This window comes from Ylistrum balloti, unplaced genomic scaffold (genome assembly GCF_031769215.1).
Source record: "Ylistrum balloti isolate Yb309-2 unplaced genomic scaffold, AGI_CSIRO_Ybal_v1 Utg369660, whole genome shotgun sequence".
Lineage (NCBI taxonomy): Eukaryota > Metazoa > Mollusca > Bivalvia > Pectinida > Pectinidae > Ylistrum > Ylistrum balloti.
In genome coordinates, this window is record NW_026781911.1 from 175,896 (window position 1) to 198,088 (window position 22,193).

General features: G+C 35.5%; 1 protein-coding gene across 1 annotated transcript in view; it reads left to right on the forward strand.

Annotated features, from left to right (window-relative positions):
• LOC132558522 (ryanodine receptor 2-like) overlaps positions 1 to 22,193 on the forward strand; it is a 157,435-nt gene that overhangs the window by 86,507 nt on the left and 48,735 nt on the right. Inside the window, 25 exon segments of the mRNA XM_060223095.1 lie at positions 710 to 834; positions 1,674 to 1,822; positions 2,046 to 2,265; positions 9,357 to 9,486; positions 9,621 to 9,860; positions 10,036 to 10,261; positions 10,443 to 10,705; positions 11,039 to 11,235; positions 11,496 to 11,716; positions 11,875 to 11,965; positions 12,212 to 12,349; positions 12,649 to 12,812; positions 12,917 to 12,995; positions 13,148 to 13,237; positions 13,578 to 13,712; positions 13,904 to 13,969; positions 14,064 to 14,139; positions 14,398 to 14,521; positions 15,241 to 15,273; positions 17,435 to 17,678; positions 17,846 to 17,964; positions 18,214 to 18,324; positions 18,488 to 18,726; positions 19,159 to 19,240; positions 20,982 to 21,008. Coding sequence (XP_060079078.1) covers positions 710 to 834; positions 1,674 to 1,822; positions 2,046 to 2,265; positions 9,357 to 9,486; positions 9,621 to 9,860; positions 10,036 to 10,261; positions 10,443 to 10,705; positions 11,039 to 11,235; positions 11,496 to 11,716; positions 11,875 to 11,965; positions 12,212 to 12,349; positions 12,649 to 12,812; positions 12,917 to 12,995; positions 13,148 to 13,237; positions 13,578 to 13,712; positions 13,904 to 13,969; positions 14,064 to 14,139; positions 14,398 to 14,521; positions 15,241 to 15,273; positions 17,435 to 17,678; positions 17,846 to 17,964; positions 18,214 to 18,324; positions 18,488 to 18,726; positions 19,159 to 19,240; positions 20,982 to 21,008 — 3,589 coding nt within the window.

A 22,193-nucleotide genomic window follows, 5' to 3' on the forward strand; every position in this document is an offset into this window, starting at 1 on the left:
TTTTTCTGTATTATTAGTAGCTTTTTCTGGATATTAGAACATACAATATAGACTTACTTTGAACTATGTTGATTTAGATCTAATAGACATTAATTTGAAACTGGAACACATTGATTTAAATCTAAAAACCATTAAATTAAAACCGTAAAACTTTAAACTGATATAAGGTTGCATTGAACAGAATCTAGAATATATTTTTACTGATACAATAACACAATAAATTACATCAAGTTACATTCTCCTGAATCTAGAACATATTGAATATTTTGGAAATATAGCTCTGCAGTGTGAATTGCATGATTTGGTAGATAATAGTAGAAGAGATCTTACTTATAAAAAACCATAGAAAGCCTATTAACATGACATATATTTGAAGTGATGACATCTTAGATATATATATTGTGGAGTTGTTGTGGTACATATATCTTAATCTAGTTGCTTAGCAATGGCTGTTTTGTTTGAAAGAAAGTGTATCTTAACACAAGTTTTCTGCTTCCAAAAAAGATAAACAATATTTCTTTTATTTTATGTCCCAATTGATAAAATTTTTTAACAAAGTTTCATTCTCTTGTTACCTTTCTTAAAAGATCCATTTGAGAGGATTAATAACACATTTATCAGTCTAAAATATTAGTCAAATACTGGATACCTTATGCTGTGTCTAGCCTATACATTGTTTGTGACAGTTGATTTGATTGGTCCTTTACAGACAGTCTTCAGAAGCTGATTCAGAACACCATGATCTCCTGGGCGGAGGAATCATTCATGACAAACCAGGACTTGGTCAGAGAAATGTTTGGCCTACTTCACCGCCAGTATGATGGCATTGGAGAGGTATGTGTAAATATTACCTATGTAGGATGAAATATAGAATTATTGTGTTTAATTCTTTATTTATAGAAGAGAAGACAACTAGAAATAAAAATTCAAAGTTACATCAAGTTTTATTTTAAACTTTGTGGCATATTTTGGTCACTGCAAATTTTACTCGTGCTGCCAAAAGGTATTTGATTAGCCTGCACAACACAAGCATCAAGTTCAAGAAATCAAATCAAGTTCGCAAGTTCAAGTTCACATGTTCAGGTTCACACAAGTCAAATTTCAACAGTTCAAGTTCATCAGTTCAAGGTTCAACAACTATAATTTGACCTTGGGTAATTGGGGAGTGTCAACGGTCAAAGTTCATCAATTGCTTTAATAAATTATTTGTCCCTGGGAACAGTGGACAAATAAGTGACAAGTAGTCTAAAAATATTATCATGGTTGTGTGCTGTGCAAATGCCAAATGACCAAGACTTGTTATAAACATGACTTGGCCACTGCCACACATACTTTACAGAAATAAGACATCTTCTATTTGCAAGATTTAATGATTTGATTTGTTAACATTAGTAAATTTCATGTTTTATTACTATACATGCTCTGACTGCTGTGAGATCAAACAGCTGAACTATGATAGCAGATGAAATGTACACCAAGACATTTTCAGACATCATTCATGTTTTTATCTCTTTATATTGAGCACTACTACCATATTGATATGAAAAGTTTTTTCGCTTAAAATTTGATTAAGGAATAATTGAAACTGTCACCTCAGCCATGTTTTTAAAGTAGCATTGAGTTCTGCTGAATCTAGGTTGATGTACTATAGATACTATATGTTATGTTTACAGCTGAATACAGCCTTGGACAAAGCCTATGTAATCAGTAGTGGCAGTAAAGAAGATATTGACCATTTGTTGCACTCTCTGGGTAACATTCGTGCCCTTCTCTTGGTGCAAGCTGGCCCTGATGAAGAGGAGCTGATGAAAAACAGCCTCAAGTAAGTTTGTCCCCAGATCATGATAAAACCTGAAAGTGTGTGAAGGATTCTTTGTTTGTCCAAAACACTGGGTTACTAGGGAGGCACTTTACTAAATCTTGACAATACTGTTCAATATTACCTATATATTAAACGAAACCTTAAGAATCTCTAAATCCTATACACTATATTAGACAAATATGCCTTCTTCTACAAACCCTTGGTTGTCTTTCTTCCCTCACAGGGACCTGATGGACAACAAAGTGTTTTTCCAGCACCCTGACCTGATGCGTGCCCTCTGTGTCCATGAGACCGTTATGCAGTTGATGGTTAATACACTCAACAAGGCCCAGCAGCAGCAACAGTCTGCTACTAGTGGTGTGGCTGAACTGACCACGACCCAGGGCCGGCGGTCATCCTTCATCCCAGCAGGCACAATGGACAGCTTGGCGGAACATACTAAGGTTAGTGAGGTTGGATTGGAATCGTGTCAGAACATTTGGGTACTACACAATTAACTTCTTTTAATATTTAAATTTGTAATAGTCTTTTTTTTTCACATGAACACAGTTACCATATGATCTATAAGTAGATATCATGCTAGCTTGACTTTGTCTCCACTGTCCTCTTGTATCAATTCAACCGTAAACAAAAGCATATCTCTGAACTCTAGAATAATCTTCAATACGAACAGATTTCTCTCTGGTTTGATGAATTTACACAACAGTGTAAAATGGCAGCCATATAATTTCTTCTGCAGTTTCCATTATATGAAGACTCATGACTTAACTACTGTAAAATTAAATACTTTCAGGAGACTCAATTTTCACAGTTTAAAAATAGCAACTATTTCACAGACACTTGATTTTGTTGATAAATGTAGATCAGTAACTCCTCTTATTACATATTTAACAGTGAACTTATGATTTTAGTTACAAATAGAACCCTCAAGATCAATTGAAATAAATCCTCCACCAAAATATATATATACTGTAGCACTAAGAGATCTGAAACCTGTTTGAAAAATACATGTAAAAGCTACCCTACCTGTAGCAATATGAATAAACATAAGTGAACATGATGTTACAGGTGAGGGATCTTTTGTGAATGGTTGAGTTGATGATAGATTCATAAGAAAACTTTATTGACATATGCATTGTGTTTCATCGAGTTATGTTTGCATTTTGTTATCAAGAGATTGTAGAATTGTTTTGTGATCTGCATTGAGTCTGCTACAGTCAGCGATCGCTTTTTTTCCTTGCTACTGACCTGACCAGATCTTTGTACCTTAACATTCTAACATTGCTTTAATACATGTTGATGCACATTTGAGCTTATTTGTCCAAACGTTGGTAGAACTACTCGTCGTCCCAGACTAGGACAGTATTCAGAAAACCTGCGTATTGATTAAATTTGAGACAAAATTTTCCCTTTACTAATGCTGTAATGATTTAGGATATTTCCAGTCACACTTGTATATCTTCTAGATTGATGCATGACTTCTCTTTACTAATTTCATCAGCCTAGTAGCACTTTTTACTCTAATTGATAATATTCTTTATATTTATGCACAGATTCAAGTGTGTTGCACATGAAAGTAATATGTTTTTCAGCATAACAGTATTTTCTTACAGAAGTGTACTTGTACTTGTGGATATGCTAGAATTCCTGGACAAAATATGAGTTTTGTAAGGAACTATCTAGTGTGAGTGATTCCAGAATTCTTGCCTTATATGTAGGTTCATTGGTACATTTGAGATATGTGTGATGTGATCAGGTATTGGGCACATGCATGAGTCTTACCATTTTTCTCACACACATGCAGTCAATGCAGGAAATGAAGAAGAAATTCTGGGTAAGTGGTTACCCTGTCATCCACACACTCCAATACTCCAGATTTTATCTCCAGAAGGTTACTTTAAACTGTCCAAAGTGAGACAGGAGAACTTGTAATACCTTCAGCTATATGTAGTGAAAAAGTGTTTAAAATCAGGAATTCTAAATATTTGAGTAAAAAAAAATTGACGTTTATACTGGACGGCTTCTAATGAATCATATAGATTAACAAAGTAAACTTATTAATTAAAGAGGCACCTGTGTATACAGTCATCAGTGTAAACTTGTAAATTGGAGAGGCTCGTGTGTATACAGTCATCAGTGTAAACTTGTAAATTGGAGAGGCTCGTGTGTATACAGTCATCAGTGTAAACTTGTAAATTGGAGAGGCTCGTGTGTATACAGTCATCAGTGTAAACTTGTAAATTGGAGAGGCTCGTGTGTATACAGTCATCAGTGTAAACTTGTAAATTGGAGAGGCTCGTGTGTATACAGTCATCAGTGTAAACTTGTAAATTGGAGAGGCTCGTGTGTATACAGTCATCAGTGTAAACTTGTAAATTGGAGAGGCTCGTGTGTATACAGTCATCAGTGTAAACTTGTAAATTGGAGAGGCTCGTGTGTATACAGTCATCAGTGTAAACTTGTAAATTGGAGAGGCTCGTGTGTATACAGTCATCAGTGTAAACTTGTAAATTGGAGAGGCTCATGTGTATACAGTCATCAGTGTAAACTTGTAAATTGGAGAGGCTCGTGTGTATACAGTCATCAGTGTAAACTTGTAAATTGGAGAGGCTCGTGTGTATACAGTCATCTTGTAAATTGGAGAGTGTGTGTATACAGTCATCAGTGTAAACTTGTAAATTGGAGAGGCTCGTGTGTATACAGTCATCAGTGTAAACTTGTAAATTGGAGAGGCTCGTGTGTATACAGTCATCAGTGTAAACTTGTAAATTGGAGAGGCTCGTGTGTATACAGTCATCAGTGTAAACTTGTAAATTGGAGAGGCTCGTGTGTATACAATCATCAGTGTAAACATATTATTTATAGGAGAGGCTCATGTGTATACAATCATCAGTGTAAACTTATTCATTGGGAGGCCCCTGTGTATACAGTCATCAGTGTAAACTTGTAAATTGGAGAGGCTCGTGTGTATACAATCATCAGTGTAAACATATTATTTATAGTAGAGTGTAAACTTATTCATTGGAGAGGCCCCTGTGTATACAATCATCAGTGTAAACTTATTCATTGGAGAGGCTCGTGTGTATACAATCGTCAGTGTAAACATATTATTTATAGGAGAGGCTCATGTGTATACAATCATCAGTGTAAACTTATTCATTGGGAGGCCCCTGTGTATACAATCATCAGTGTAAACTTATTCATTGGGAGGCCCCTGTGTATACAGTTATCAGTGTAAACATATTATTTATAGGAGAGTGTAAACTTATTCATTGGAGAGGCCCCTGTGTATACAATCGTCAGTGTAAACTTATTCATTGGGAGGCCCCTGTGTATACAGTTATCAGTGTAAACATATTATTTATAGGAGAGGCTCGTGTGTATACAATCATCAGTGTAAACATATTATTTATAGGAGAGGCTCGTGTGTATACAATCATCAGTGTAAACTTATTCATTGGGAGGCCCCTGTGTATACAGTTATCAGTGTAAACATATTATTTATAGGAGAGGCTCGTGTGTATACAATCATCAGTGTAAACATATTATTTATAGGAGAGGCTCGTGTGTATACAATCATCAGTGTAAACTTATTATTTATAGGAGAGTGTAAACTTATTCATTGGAGAGGCCCCTGTGTATACAATCATCAGTGTAAACTTATTCATTGGGAGGCCCCTGTGTATACAATTATCAGTGTAAACATATTATTTATAGGAGAGTGTAAACTTATTCATTGGAGAGGCCCCTGTGTATACAATCATCAGTGTAAACTTATTCATTGGAGAGGCTCGTGTGTATACAGTTATCAGTGTAAACATATTCATTGGAGAGGCTCGTGTGTATACAATCATCAGTGTAAACTTATTCATTGGAGAGGCCCCTGTGTATACAATCATCAGTGTAAACTTATTCATTGGAGAGGCTCGTGTGTATACAGTTATCAGTGTAAACATATTATTTATAGGAGAGTGTAAACTTATTCATTGGAGAGGCCCCTGTGTATATAGTTATCAGTGTAAACTTATTCATTGGAGAGGCCCCTGTGTATACAACCATCAGTGTAAACTTATTCATAGGAGAGGCTCGTGTGTATACAATTGTCAGTGTAAACTTTTTCATTTTAGAGGCTCGTGTGTATACAATCATCAGTGTAAACTTATTATTTATAGGAGAGTGTAAACTTATTCATTGGAGAGGCTCGTGTGTATACAATCATCAGTGTAAACAGTTTCATTGGAGAGGCTCGTGTGTATACAATTGTCAGTGTAAACTTATTCATTGGAGAGGCTCGTGTGTTTACAATCATCAGTGTAAACTTATTCATTGGAGAGGCCCCTTTGTGTACAATCGTCAGTGTAAACTTATTCATTGGAGAGGCTCGTGTGTATACAATCGTCAGTGTAAACTTATTCATTGGAGAGGCTCGTGTGTATACAATCGTCAGTGTAAACTTATTCATTGGAGAGGCTCGTGTGTATACAATCATCAGTGTAAACTTATTCATTGGAGAGGTCCCTGTGTATACAACCATCAGTGTAAACTTATTCATTGGAGAGGCCCCTTTGTGTACAATCATCAGTGTAAACTTATTCATTGGAGAGGCCCCTTTGTGTACAATCGTCAGTGTAAACTTATTCATTGGAGAGGCTCGTGTGTATACAATCATCAGTGTAAACTTATTCATTGGGAGGCCCCTGTGTATACAGTTATCAGTGTAAACATATTATTTATAGGAGAGGCTCGTGTGTATACAATCATCAGTGTAAACATATTATTTATAGGAGAGGCTCGTGTGTATACAATCATCAGTGTAAACATATTATTTATAGGAGAGGCTCGTGTGTATACAATCATCAGTGTAAACATATTATTTATAGGAGAGGCTCGTGTGTATACAATCATCAGTGTAAACTTATTATTTATAGGAGAGTGTAAACTTATTCATTGGAGAGGCCCCTGTGTATACAATCATCAGTGTAAACTTATTCATTGGGAGGCCCCTGTGTATACAACCATCAGTGTAAACATATTATTTATAGGAGAGGCTCGTGTGTATACAATTATCAGTGTAAACTTATTATTTATAGGAGAGTGTAAACTTATTCATTGGAGAGGCTCGTGTGTATACAATCATCAGTGTAAACTTATTCATTGGAGAGACTCCTGTGTATACAGTTATCAGTGTAAACTTATTCATTGTAGAGGCCCTTGTGTATACAATCATCAGTGTAAACTTATTCATTGGAGAGGCTCGTGTGTATACAATTGTCAGTGTAAACTTATTCATTGGAGAGGCCCCTGTGTATACAATTATCAGTGTAAACATATTATTTATAGGAGAGTGTAAACATATTCATTGGAGAGGCCCCTGTGTATACAATCATCAGTGTAAACTTATTCATTGGAGAGGCTCGTGTGTATACTATCTTGAGTGTAAACTTATTCATTGGAGAGGCTCGTGTGTATACAATCGTCAGTGTAAACTTATTCATTGGAGAGGCTCGTGTGTATACAATTGTCAGTGTAAACTTATTCATTGGAGAGGCTTGTGTGTATACAGTTATCAGTGTAAACATATTATTTATAGGAGAGTGTAAACTTATTCATTGGAGAGGCCCCTGTGTATACAGTTATCAGTGTAAACTTATTCATTGGAGAGGCCCCTGTGTATACAACCATCAGTGTAAACTTATTCATAGGAGAGGCTCGTGTGTATACAATTGTCAGTGTAAACTTTTTCATTGGAGAGGCTCGTGTGTATACAATCATCAGTGTAAACTTATTATTTATAGGAGAGTGTAAACTTATTCATTGGAGAGGCTCGTGTGTATACAATCATCAGTGTAAACTTTTTCATTGGAGAGGCTCGTGTGTATACAATTGTCAGTGTAAACTTATTCATTGGAGAGGCTCGTGTGTTTACAATCATCAGTGTAAACTTATTCATTGGAGAGGCCCCTTTGTGTACAATCGTCAGTGTAAACTTATTCATTGGAGAGGCTCGTGTGTATACAATCGTCAGTGTAAACTTATTCATTGGAGAGGCTCGTGTGTATACAATCGTCAGTGTAAACTTATTCATTGGAGAGGCTCGTGTGTATACAATCATCAGTGTAAACTTATTCATTGGAGAGGTCCCTGTGTATACAACCATCAGTGTAAACTTATTCATTGGAGAGGCCCCTTTGTGTACAATCATCAGTGTAAACTTATTCATTGGAGAGGCCCCTTTGTGTACAATCGTCAGTGTAAACTTATTCATTGGAGAGGCTCGTGTGTATACAATCGTCAGTGTAAACATATTCATTGGAGAGGCTCGTGTGTATACAATCGTCAGTGTAAACTTATTCATTGGAGAGGCTCGTGTGTATACAATTGTCAGTGTAAACTTATTCATTGGAGAGGCTCGTGTGTATACAATCGTCAGTGTAAACATATTCATTGGAGAGGCTCGTGTGTATACAATCGTCAGTGTAAACTTATTCATTGGAGAGGCTCGTGTGTATACAATCATCAGTGTAAACTTATTCATTGGAGAGGTCCCTGTGTATACAATCGTCAGTGTAAACTTATTCATTGGAGAGGCTCGTGTGTATACAATTATCAGTGTAAATTTACTATTGTTATAGGAGACACTCGTGTGTGTGCAATCATCAGTGTAAATTTACTGCTTGCCAGAGACACACATACTCGCATTAAGAGTAAGAATATTAAAGTATGTAGATCAGATAATTAGTGAAATAAAGTCTGGTTACATTGGAGTGGATGGTGGATGAAACATGATTATGTAGAGAGTTGGATATGCACATCCCAGCCATCGCCATGTATATATATTAGCCAACATTTGAAGTATCTGACCATGACTTTTGTTGTATTTGTTCCCATGGCAACCAACACTCTTGTTGTGCTGTTGTACCAGTATCTTTGTTGCCAATTCAACAGAAATGTCATATGTGGCTTTTATAAGTGAACTGATGTAGTTGTGCATATGAAATGGCTAATTATTGCTGCAGATGAAACCCTGAAATCTTACGGAATCCTGTGTGTAATATTGTACTGTTTGGTGTGGTGACCCCTTCTGTTGACCTGTTGTTTCACACCTTGTAGAGTATGCATGATGCTGCTTTATCATGTAGTAAAATATTGTTTTTTTTAATTTTTAGTTAATTATATTTTTTTTGTATGTCAGTTTGTTTCTTTTGCACATTTTTGGTTCTGAGAGATGTTACACTTGTATTTAGTGCAGTGCCTGTTTTACTCCATGTAACCCATGTATAAATCCGTTGTATCAAGGTAACCTGATATCATGTCAATGTGACCTTTGAACTATTGTAAATTTGATGTTTTCAGATTAATAATGAACTTGTAGTGACTTTCATTTAAAAATGTAGTAGTCATTGTAAATGGAAACTGCATTGGTACCTGAAATTATTGACCTTGGTTTACTTACTACTCTAAATACCAAAGTTAAAACTAATCATCCTAGCATGAAGAGCTGTTGATAAACTCTAGATATGTTGCTATTTTACAGGATGCTGCTGCTGAGATGGTGGTGATGTGCTGCCGATTCCTCTGCTATTTCTGCCGTACCAGTCGCCAGAACCAACGTGCTATGTTTGAACATCTCAGTTACCTGTTGGAAAATAGTAGCATGCTTTTAGGTAAAAGTGCTTTATTGTTACAGTTACAACATTAGGTGTTCTTCCTATCAAAGTATATTTATTATATTTAAAGACATGATGGATAAAATTTAAAGGTAACCTGAATAATGTTTTAATATATCTACCATTGACAGCTCGCCCATCACTAAGGGGTTCCTGTCCCCTGGATGTAGCCTACTCCTCTCTGATGGACAACAATGAGTTGGCTCTTGCCCTGAGGGAAGCACATCTAGAGAAAGTGGCTGTCTACCTATCACGCTGTGGGTTGCAGTCCAATGCAGAACTCTTGGAGAAGAACTATCCAGACATAGGCTGGGACCCAGTCGAGGGAGAACGCTTTATTGACTTCCTCAGATTCTGTGTCTGGGTCAATGGTAAGCTATTTTAATAACTGTGATGTTTGAGTTTCATGAATAATAAGTTAATCATTGATTCAGTATAAGGGTAAATTTGATCAATTAATTATGTCCAGTAATGAGTACATAGTGGAGGTGTTGTATGTTAAATTGTTACTATAATAGGTGATTGAATGTGGCTTGATTTTTACAGGTGAGAGTGTTGAGGAAAACTCCAACCTAGTGGTGCGTCTCTTGATCCGCCGTCCAGAATGTCTTGGTCCTGCTCTGAAGGGTGAGGGAGGTGGCCTCCTAAAGGCCATGAAAGATGGCATCAGAATGTCTGAACAGATCGCTGCAGCTCGTGATGGTTTGTCTGCTGGCTTCCTCTCAGCCTTGAATGATGATGATGACTCTGGTGGAAGATATCTATTCCAGACGTATGTCTAGTTTATATAATAAGTATAACATTTAAAACTTTCTTCATATGTGTTATCACAACTAAGATAATCATCTGAAAGTGTGTCTGTGTTTTGCATGAAGTGCATAGATAATAATAAGGTAGACATATCGAAATTTTAAATGTGTAACATGAAGTACTATGGTAATTTTCTGGTACAGGAAGTACAACTTTAACCAGCTGCCACCTGAGGATGATGAGGACTACATTGACATGGGGGGAGCCATTCTGAACTTCTATGCAGGACTTGTAGATCTGTTGGGCCGCTGTGCTCCTGATGCAGAAACAATCAAATCTGGTCGCAGTGACTCGATTCGAGCCAGAGCCATTCTCCGCAGTTTGGTATCCATGCAGGACCTGGAGGGCGTCCTTGGACTAAAGTTCATTCTGCCCATCAACCAGGCTGCAGCACCGGGTGATGACAGTGAGTACTCAGAATGATTGTAATAAGTTAACAGTATAAAGTACCAAAGATGAAAAATCAACTTATTCTTTATATTAGAATTCATAAATTTATATTGTTGCAGTGTAATCATGTTTAAAATCATGTCTTTTACAGAAAATAATTATTTTAAAATTCATATATTTCAAATGTTTTAAAATGTAATAATATATTTTAACATAAATATAAATACATCTTAACAATATTTAAAAATATAAAAAAAATCCCCAGCAAATTGCAAGATCCTTTTGAAATGGACATTTGGCACCTATGATGGTCCATTTAGACTAATATGGAGCCAATGTTTATTTCTAGGTGAGAGTCAGGGTGCTGGGGCTCCTGCTATGGAATTACCTCCAGGCCTGTCACCTGCACACAAGGCCTCAGTCATGCTATTCCTAGAGAGGGTCTATGGCATTGAGGATCAGGCCACATTCTTCAGGATCCTAGAGGATGGAATCCTTCCTGATTTACGTGCCGCAACAACGTTGGATACTGTACGTCCAGCTAATGTAATGTATAAAACAGGGGTTGCAGGACACTTTTATTTATTATACCTGTGTGTTCTCTATCCCTGTTTTATCCCCAACCCTACTACCGGATAAATAATTATTAAACATGTTAATTCAGAACATTTTTAACTTCTGATATTGCTATTGAGAGAAATTACAACTAACATTTGGTGTGTATATAACTAGCATGACTTTCCCCTGCCACAGGTAATCTTGTGGTTATTATACAGGTGGTCCTTAGTATTATTTGTATATTATAGGCCACAGGATCAGACAGTGACACAGCACTGGCCCTGAATCGCTATATTGGCAGTTCCATCCTGCCACTTCTCACCAACTACAGCCACTTTTTCGGGGATGCTGACCACGCCTCCACCTTGCTAGACTCCACACTTAACACAGTGTATCGTCTCTCCAAGTGTCGCTCACTTACCAAGGGGCAGATGGAGGCTGTATCCGACTTCCTTGTTGCATTTACCAAGTAAGTATCAGGTTATCAATGCAATATCCTTACTTTTGTGATTAACATGAGATGAAAATTGATGACACATTGAATTTATAATTCATGATCATATAATGAAGTCATATCTATTTCTCATGGTATCAAGAAATGCTTAATTTGTTTTTTTTTTATTAAAGCCAACTTCGACCCCCAACAATGACTAGATTGCTGAGGAAGTTGGCTTGTGATGTACCAGCTTTATCAGAAAACACAGTTGTACCCTTAAGGGTAGGTAATTGATATTAGAATCATAGCCATACTGTAAGATATTTAATATTAGATAGACCTGTGACACAGTGTTAATTGTAGATCTGATATACCTTTCGTAACTGACTCTTAAACATAATTACTGGTTTCAAAGGTTGTCTCCCCTTGGATATGATTTGTTAATGATCTCTGTGATAGGTTGCCTCCATTCACCTTTGAAATAATGTGCCACTAATTATTTTTGTGATGGATTGCCTCCCTTTGTAGGTGCTGACCTCCTACTATGAGAGGTGTGGTCGCTACTACAGTTTCGGAGGCTGGGGGTCTTATGGATCTGCTACAGAGGAGGAGAAGAGGCTCACCATGATGCTTTTCAATGGAATTTTCGATGCTTTGGGTCACAGAGTAAGTTCTCACTGTTGCAGATTTATGCAGATTTTGATAACTTTTAGGAAAAATAATTTCCTTTCAATATCAAGGTTTTTATATATTCTTTGACACAAAAGTTTGTGACAAAAAAATATGGGCAACAAATACCATGAGACATTGTTTGCAGATGGGCATTTAGTTCCCTGCAATAAAAATTCAGGAACAATATTTTGATGATTCATTTCTTTCTTGCAGAAAAAAGAATCTCATCTCCATGTTTATTTTATAAAGTATGTTTTCTTAGATTTATCTATATCTAACCTTCTCTATTACAGGCCTATGACCCAGAACTGTTTTCGAAAGCTCTACCCTGTTTGTCAGCCATCGGTTGTGCTCTGTCACCTGACTACTCACTAACATACCAGGATGACAGTTGGCTGCGACAGGCAAACATGGATGCTGAGGGCACGTACAATCCTACCCCTGTCAACACTTACAGGTTAGTTATTTACCACTTTATAAATGCTATTGTTGTTGTTGATTGCTTGACTTTAGGAAATCAATATTCTTTTTATTTTTAACATCACAACATATATTTTGTAGGATTCATCTGACTCAGTCCCTGGAGTCAGCCATTACTAAATTTGCTGAGCACTTCCATGACAACTGGGCTTTGAAGAAGGTAAGGAACATTTGGTCATGTTTGTTTTACATAACTATCATGCTTTAAGGTTTACTGTGACTTTTTCTATAATACTATGTTATTGTGACTAGCTATGTCACTTTTAAGGGATTTGTTGTGTTCAATTGAGTTACATGTCTCTGTATTTCCAGATCGATGGTGGATGGTTGTTTGGTACAAATTACGACGACGACAGAAAAACACACTACATGCTCAAACCTTATCACCTGCTGGACGAAAGTGTAGGTATACACCATATATAGGTAAAATAATAAGAAATTAGGTTAAAGGTATTTAATCACCTGTTGTTATTAATGAAGTCATATTAATCTTCTGACAAAGAATTGTATCTGGTGGAACTTCACACTCAGTAATGAATTACTGAACGGATTTCTGTTGAGGATTGTTTCAGATACATTTTGCTTTTCAAATAAAGTTTTGAATATCAGAAATCCTCCTTAAACTGGTGACACCTCTCAATTCTTTACCTGGATAAATAAAAACACCTGTTGGAACAACAGAACTTAACCTTAGAGCTTACCAGAATCACTGTTGTAATTTGTTTTGTATTTTCCTTTGCAGGACAAAGTCAGGTATGAGGAACCTGTGAGAGAGGGAGTTAAAGCTATGCTAGCCTGGGGCTGGACCCTCACACAGGACCAGAGCAGGCTGGCTGCCAACAGAGAAAGCATGAAACGTCGCATGTCCAAGGATGGGGTGAGTCATAGTCACTGAAGTGATTGGATACTAGAGAAGGGATAAAAAAGATTGATAGAATATCACAAAATAACCAGTTTTTGTAAGTGTGACTTTGTCAGCAGGAACAAAATGTAGGTAAAAAAACAAAATATTCAAAGAGGTAATGTTTTCTACTGACAGTGCACTGATTAAATATACTTTTGTTTCAGCATGACCATGGTTACAGCCCACGACCTTATGACCTCAGAAACATGACCATCACCAGGGAAATGCAGGTAATTGTTGATCAGATAAAGTCTGGATTTTAGCTTTCATTGTTGATGAGATCATTTGAAATGTTCACAACCTTTTTTTCTTTTTTTCTTTCAGACACTCGCTGAGAGATTGGCAGAAAACTCCCATGACATGTGGGCCAAGAAGAAAAAAGAGGAATTAGAGGAAATGGGTAAATAAAAAATTAACATAAGATTCCAAAAAATTGTCATCCAATCACAATCTTTGCCCCGAATATCCTGTAGCAACAGGACAAGACTATATTGTACACTCTAAATGAAGGGCAATGCTTATTATCTTTCCTAATCTTCATTCGGTATAAATTCATAGGCCTATAGCTACCAGAGGAATATGTAAGAACATATTGAAGGAGAAGTTTGTAATGAGTGGTTAATTCTATAAATGAAATCCGATCAATGTATATGTACAGGTGGAGGAGTTCACCCACAGCTGGTTCCATACGACACCCTGACAGACAAGGAGAAGAAGAAAGACCGTGACCATGCTCATGAACTCCTCAAGTTCCTTCAGTTCCTTGGCTTCAGAATTCACAGGTAGGCAGACTGATAGTGATAGTTTCTGTAATAAGTGGTATGGTTTTCTTAGTGACTGGAATAGTATTCATGGTGACTAGCATGGTTGCAATGATAAATATTCCATATGAAATGGCAGAGCATCCATGGTTACTAATATTTTTCAATAATAGTTTGTAGTCTTGAACTAGACTGAGTAAACTATCACCAAACTAACAAATTGTCCACTTGCCTTTATGAGCTGGCTGATGATATGTCTATACCAACAACATCTATTTATTAATTCAGTAGTGTGTTACTGTCAGATTAACAGCATGGGCAGTTTTATAATGTAACCTTTGTTCAGATTCATTACCAGGAAACCTTAATATCATTTAAAGCTCAAATTAATCTATTGATATTGCAAATTACCCTTTGTATAATGCAAATTAATCCTTGCTAGTGGTTAATTAATATTATATCAGTATGCTGCAAATGGATATATTTGTATGGCTAATTAACCTTTGCATAATGCAAATTAACTGTTATAATGGAATATTAAATGTAAATATACCTTTAGATCAATAGATATGAATTCAACTTTTGTTTATGCTACGATATGTTACTTCCTAGTTAAACTTGGTGGATTAACAGCTCAGTGACTCCACTTGATCAATATTTTTTTTAATGGTTCCTTGTCTCGTGAGATCCATTACCATTGTGCAGAGCTGAGTAACTTGTAATGTGATTGCTTTGTTTAGTGAGAAGGTTGACCCTTGGGAGGAAGGTGTTAGGTATATACTTAACAACAGACAGTGTTGTGTTCTCCTTCTAAGACCGTATTGGTTGAAATCACGTTTTCAGATTTTTACAGCCATCTACTTTTGCTGTGGTGTCTGCACCCTGTATTTTGCTTTGCCATAAGACTATTGAAATGAATGTGTGAACAAATGATATGTGTAGAGTTTTTTTTATTCTTGATAATTGAGATTTGAAAAATGTGTTACCGATTTCTTAATAACACCTTTAATTATTCTTCTCTTCAACATAACAAGTAAAATTCTGGTAATGTTGTTTTAATATTTGAACATAATTGATACTATCAATTAATTTTGCTCACTCATATACATGCCATTAGAAATCTTTGAGCCAATGATAATGGATCCCTCTGATTGTAACATATTAACATGCATCTGTTGCTGTGTGAGTCAACCTTTTTCTCCTCACTTTTTAAATGTGCTTGTTTAATACATATTTTTACCAAAAAGCTTTAAACATCTTCTGCTTGATTTGTTTGCCGTTTTTTTTTTTTTTTTTTTTTTTGACCTTTTGAATTTTGTTTCCCATTTTGCTTATATCTTTTTATTCCATGTTTCGTATTATTTACACTTTCATATGCACTCAACGACATACTAAAGAAATGTTTGCTTTATTGATACTAGAACTGTTTCAGAGTTTATCAGGTTATTCCAATTCTGGCTCTCAAATCATGAAAATGCTGAAATCCATTAATTTGGTCTGAAGCAGAAAAATGTTATGATCTTTACCTTTTAAATGTTATGGTTATATGATAACTTAGAATATTATCTAAATACCTGCCATGTCTCATTCCTCCCTTACATCTTGAAGGGTTATGAATGATATCTGTCTGTACTGTTATCAATTGAGGTCCATTTAGACAATGAGATATCACTACATAACAAATGCACTGTATTAAATGCAAAGTTGTGGAAAACAGAAAAGACCCCAGATTAACAACGTTTTAAAGCATTCCATAGGACACAGTCTAGACCCCCATTATACTCCATTTTTTTTGTGTTACGCCAGAAAAAATCCAGGACTGACCAGTCGGCAATGCCTCTTGTTATACTCAAATATATCTTTGTTTTACTAGAAAATAGCCAGGACTGACCAGTACGCTTAGCCTCCCATTAAACTCTGATCCTTTTATATTACAACATTAAATTGAAAACATTTGGAAGTTAAAAAAAGTGCATGATCTACCAATGACAGCAGTTAATTTTTTGATGCTTGATATCTGCATCTTGGTATAGATAATATACTTGATTAACTGATAGTTACCAGGAGGATAAAATAACATCTTTGAAAGCTTCTTATCCTCAATAAGATAATTTTTATATGAAACAGGTTTAATCAAACCCTGAATACATAATTAAGTAACAGCGACATGATTTCCTGGACCAATAAATTGTTCTTAATTGATTTCTGAATCTTGTGCATGTTATGATTTAAATGATATTTAGTGTTTTAAATGGACAATATTCTTTGTTACCGTATAGAATACCCTTGAATTGGATCAGATGGTCTCACACTTTTATTGAATGGTCTGAAATTTGGTATTATGTTATTGACCTTGAATGTATATAAAGGCAATGAGTGTGTGAATTTTCATAAAGCTGTTGATTTGACTGATTAAAAACATTTATCTAAATGTACAATGAAAAATATAGTGTACTTTCCATTCTTAATTTTGCACAAGACAAACAGTTTTGGTTATGACAATTAGCATATAGAATAAGACTTTATTAAGTTTGAATTCATGGCAAACCAGTAAAATTATCTGGTCCATATCAGTTTAGAATGATTATACTGTGTATTTCAGTTTCAAGGGTAAGTCTATTTATTTTTATTCTTCTGCATAATATTCATAATATTTTCTCTTTCTCTTTTTTCTCTTCCTCCCTTTGTATTTGTTGTGCCTCCTCCCTGTGTTTGTATTTTTTGTCAATGTCTGTTTCTACTGTTGTTTCTATCAATGTCTGTCCTTCCGTCTGTTTGTACATGTTACAACCATCAATGTGTCTCTCCCTTTGTTTGTATCTATTGTTCATGTCTTATCGTCCTTTCAATGTTTTTTTTTCATTTGTGCCCTTGTCTCCCCTTGTGAATCCCTGTAAATGTCACACCTTTTCTCCTGTCCTTGGCTCATAACAGTGACACAGCAACAACGATGCCAAGCCAGAAAAAATCATCTTCCAGACCGAGCAAGGATTCAGAAGCAGACAGTGGGGTTGGTGTTTCGGCAACAGAAAAGCGCTTTGCCTACAGCTTACTGGAGAAACTACTTCAATACTTTGATGATGCCGCCATCCACATGACTCAGAACCGACCTAGCAGTCGTTTCTCCCGACGTGAAAGTTACAGCATAGCCACGGAAGATGTCAAGTTCTTTGGAAAGGTGGGGATATGAATCTCTATTTCTTATTACTACATGTTGTGATGACTGTGGCTGAAATTGATAAGATCACTTGTGTAACATTTGATGATAAGTTTATTTAATTCTAAATAAGTATCTGATCTTCTTTGTAAAAGTCTTGCTAATGAAATTAACTTAAATTGAACCAGGTGGTCCTGCCTTTTGTGGAAAAGTACTTTGCTGCTCACCGTGAATACTTTGTGGGCAAACCCAACTCGCCTACCTGCAGCGCTTCTGCCTCAGTCAAGGAGAAGGAAATGACTGCCAGGTAGGGCAACACTTTTAGCTGATGAAATGCCTGTACATGCAGAATCATTTAAAACATGCATTGATTACAGTGATACAGGTCTAAATGTGTCTTTTAAACTCGAAATTTTTAGCCAAGAAATCTTCTACTTGTAAGTCCCCAGCAGGTGGGAAAAAAATCCCTCTTGCTTAATATTTATATTCTTTACCATGCATGATATCCCAAGAATGAGAAGTGGGCAGTATACATTTGTTTTAATTTTACTTGTAGCCTGTTCTGTAAGTTGGCCCAGACACTGAGAGCAAGGATCCAGGCATTTGGACATGATGTGAACATCTCAGTACGTTGTCTACAGGTGCTTATCCAGGCTGTAGATGCCAGGTATGTTTTATCACATGAGCCTTGTGTTCTCTGATGTACATTTTTCTGTTGATGGATACACTTCTTGTGATACTCCAGTTTACGATCTTTAGAAAACAAATCTTGGGGCAGCTTGAACCAAGGAAAATATGTACCATTTAACATGAACCTGGTTCTGTTACAGGTCTGTCATGAAGAACAGCCCAGAAATGGTGCGTTCTTCATTGTTACCATTCTTCAACAACACTGCCGATGACCTTGCCCAGGTGGTGGATAATCTCAAGCGGGGTCGTTTCAGCCACATCAAGGGCACTATACTTAAGGGTGCCACCAGCCTGGACTTTGTCCATATGGTCATCCTTCCTGTCCTTTCCTCCCTCTTTGACCACCTAGGGCGCAGCCATTTTGGAGCCGACGTCATTGGTAAATATCACAGGATTACTCAAAAGTGCATCCAAATTCTGATACAGGATAGTGTCCACATTGATATGTTGTTGCCAGATTTGTTCGTGTTCACATGAAATTTAAAAAATCATTTCCTCGGGATGGCAATGGGCACAAGAGAAATATTCCATTGATGTTATCAACCATTCTATTTTTTGCTACTCTCAATATTTGCAAATAGATAACTTAGTTCAAGCTGAGAGAAATATCAGTAAAGCTAAAGAGATATACATTACAGAATTTTTTAACATGTTGTAGTATATACACTAAGGGATGAGATTTACCTCCCCCTGTCTTCAACAACAGTGTCCTTGAACATTGTATTGTATTGCCTCCTTTTGTCTTCCATGAAAGTTATAGTACATATATATATATGGTAAGTGGTGACAGTTGTCTACCCTTGTGTTCCAGTGGGAGATATCCAACTATGTTGCTACAGAATCCTCAACTCTCTTTACTCTTTGGGAACCAGCAGCTCAGAGATTGTACAGAGGTAAGTTTAACTTGCAGACCCGTCCCAAGTAGAACCCCAATGTTTCTCATATCTACATGTTTTTCATACATTGAAAAAAGATTATTTTTGATTGAAATTCAAAAGTTTATAGTTTGAAAAAAAAGTATTGAATTCCTAAATTTTTTGTAACTCAAAAGTGATTTTTTTATTTAAATTTTACTTTAAATGACTGCATAGTAATTAATGTAAGACAATAGAGGTAATTATTTTTGTGATTTTGTATTAAATATTTGTGATAACCTACAAACAGATTTTTAAATTATTTTTGAAAAAAAAAAACCAGATTGCTAACAAATTTACCTGACAGGATGTTATAATAGGTAATGACAGGTGCAGTTCTGTTATGCAGTTACATGTCAATAGTTGTTTGAGGAACCCTAAACGTTAAGTCTACTTCTGTGTAAACTAGTCCCAGTTTTTTTAGCTGTGGCATTGTTCATGTGGATCAGATGTTATCTGAAGTATTTTCCTGAGTGTTTAACACCCAGATCGATGGTCTAGATATTATTTCTAACAAACTTTCCACAAAATATCATCTTTCTAAAAAAAATTAGAAGGAAAATTGTTCCTTAAACTTTATATAAGCTTGAATGTATATTCTTTTATAAGTCAAGATTGTTTTTACACATTTTATTTTGTAACAGATGTCTTTGTTAAAAATTTCAATCTGTAGAGAATATGAAATATATCTTGTTACATTCTCAATTATTAATCATTACAGTGTTGTTAAACATGTATTAATTTGAACATTTTGAATTACCTTTCCTAGCTGGCTTCTCAATAAAACCCAGGAAGCTAGGTACCTTATTGCCCTATATATACTGGCAGTGGTCGAATGTCGTCGTGATGAATGTCCAGCATAATCACTGTGTATCATTATATGCTTTCTCAATTTTCATTTCATACAGTACTGTAGTGACAATGTAGGCACCCAGCTTGTCCAAGTGGCAATCGTGTTGTCTCAACATCAAGTTTATAAACTTCCATATTTTTGTTTCATTTACTCCAGAACATATTTAACAAATTTTCTTAAATATATTTTTAATGGAACAAATTTTTTCTTTTCAATATATACTTAAAATAGTTTTAGTTCTTGTATATTTTGATTGGCTTTATTGACAAATTAATTCAGAGACCCAGATATAATTTGAAATATCTGGATCTCTTACCTCCTTGGATCTGGTTTACTTTACATGTTACTTTAGCACTTGGTTTTCAGCAGAACAATGGTATTGCTGAAAGTTCCATTAGCATAAGGAATGTTATGTCTAGTGTCTTGATATATACATGTAATTGACTTTAAATGTTGAAATTTTTTGTAGAAATTATCAAAAGTCTTGAAACCAATTGTTCTATTGTAATGCTGAATCATTTTAGGCAAAAGTCTCAAGATTTGCAGTGAATATACAAAATTTTACCCATCTGGGTCTCTGCAAATCGGAAAAAACAACAGATTTTTACAACACATAATTCAGTGTAAAATTTACAGTATCTAACATAATTTGTTTTTAATGGTTTTCTTTAAACTCCCACAAAAATATTTCCTTGTTTTGAATAGTTCCAGCAACTTTAGTGTATAGAAAGTTGGCTTGCTGTCTCGGTTTGTAGTTGTATTTTCACATCTATGAATGTTTTATTTTGTTATTATTTATAAAGATTATGACTGTACAGTTGTGTTTTTTTTTTCTTTATTTCCCCCTTTCAACGTCCTGTGCTGTAGGGAATCAGTCTTATCGGAGTTGTCCAGGTATAGCTATTGTAATTCAGCGTGTGATGTTTATTTCATGTTAATTCCGCATGTTGTGACTTTTTAAAAGCTGATTCCTGTTTATCTTTTGTATGTATCCTTTAATATTTCATGGCAGGCTGTGTTACTTTTATACTTTTATTTCATCATCCATTTACTCTGCCGATCTTCAAAATTTCCTTACCCAAAATGCTTTGCAATTTTCAATTTCCTGTCAGATTTCCCATTGGCCCTATGCTATTTAGATGAAAATAGAGATTATTTTATGGAATGTTGTGTGTTTCCCCATGTAGAGACTACAGATTTTTTTTTTTTTTTTTGCAACATTTTTATTTAGAATATTTTATGGATGATGTTCATAATGTTTACATTAGCTAACTTTTATGTGATAATCATAATTACCAGCAAATCTCCTGAACAAAATAACACTGGCAAGTTCATAATAAACCAGTCTTTGCTTTCTAGTGTAGTGTGGAGAAACTTTCAGCTGTTCCTATCATTTTTTAACCACTCTTTAACAAAACAAAATGACCAACTTGCATTGGCTGAAAAAGACCACCAGTGTAGTTCCTTAACATTGGTAGTTAATCTTTACCACAGAAGTAGTTATAGGGCTGGTTTAGAGAACTTCGACAATTACAGCTTTATCGTCTCTAATTAGAAATTTCTATTTCACACTGTACCATTTGGTTTGTGCTTCTATTGTATAACATAGGCTAACAGTTGTGATATGCTTAAGCTGTGTAATACCTCTCTAGTCTGAACTAATGATAAATAATAGTTCATTACAATTAACAGTATCAAATTAACAAATGTGTGGATGATTAGTTTTAAAATTTCATTCTACATAATAAATGCAATGATCGTGAAATTAATGAATTAAAACTGAAATCAGGCCTTGTCTCAGTTTATATTTACACGATGTTGGGAAAATTGCATGTACTAGTACAGATATGTGGAACTATTTCCAGTGTTGATATCTACTAACTTGCCTCTGTTCTTTTGTTATTCTTGATATTAAACTGTATCTTTCTCTCAAGAGTAGGATACCTGTATCTCTTTAGAGTAGGATACATGTATCTCCCTCTAGAGAAGGATACATTTATGTCTCTAGAGTAGGATACATGTATCTCTCTAGAGTATGGTACCTGTACAAGTCTAGAGTAGGATACATGTACATCTCTA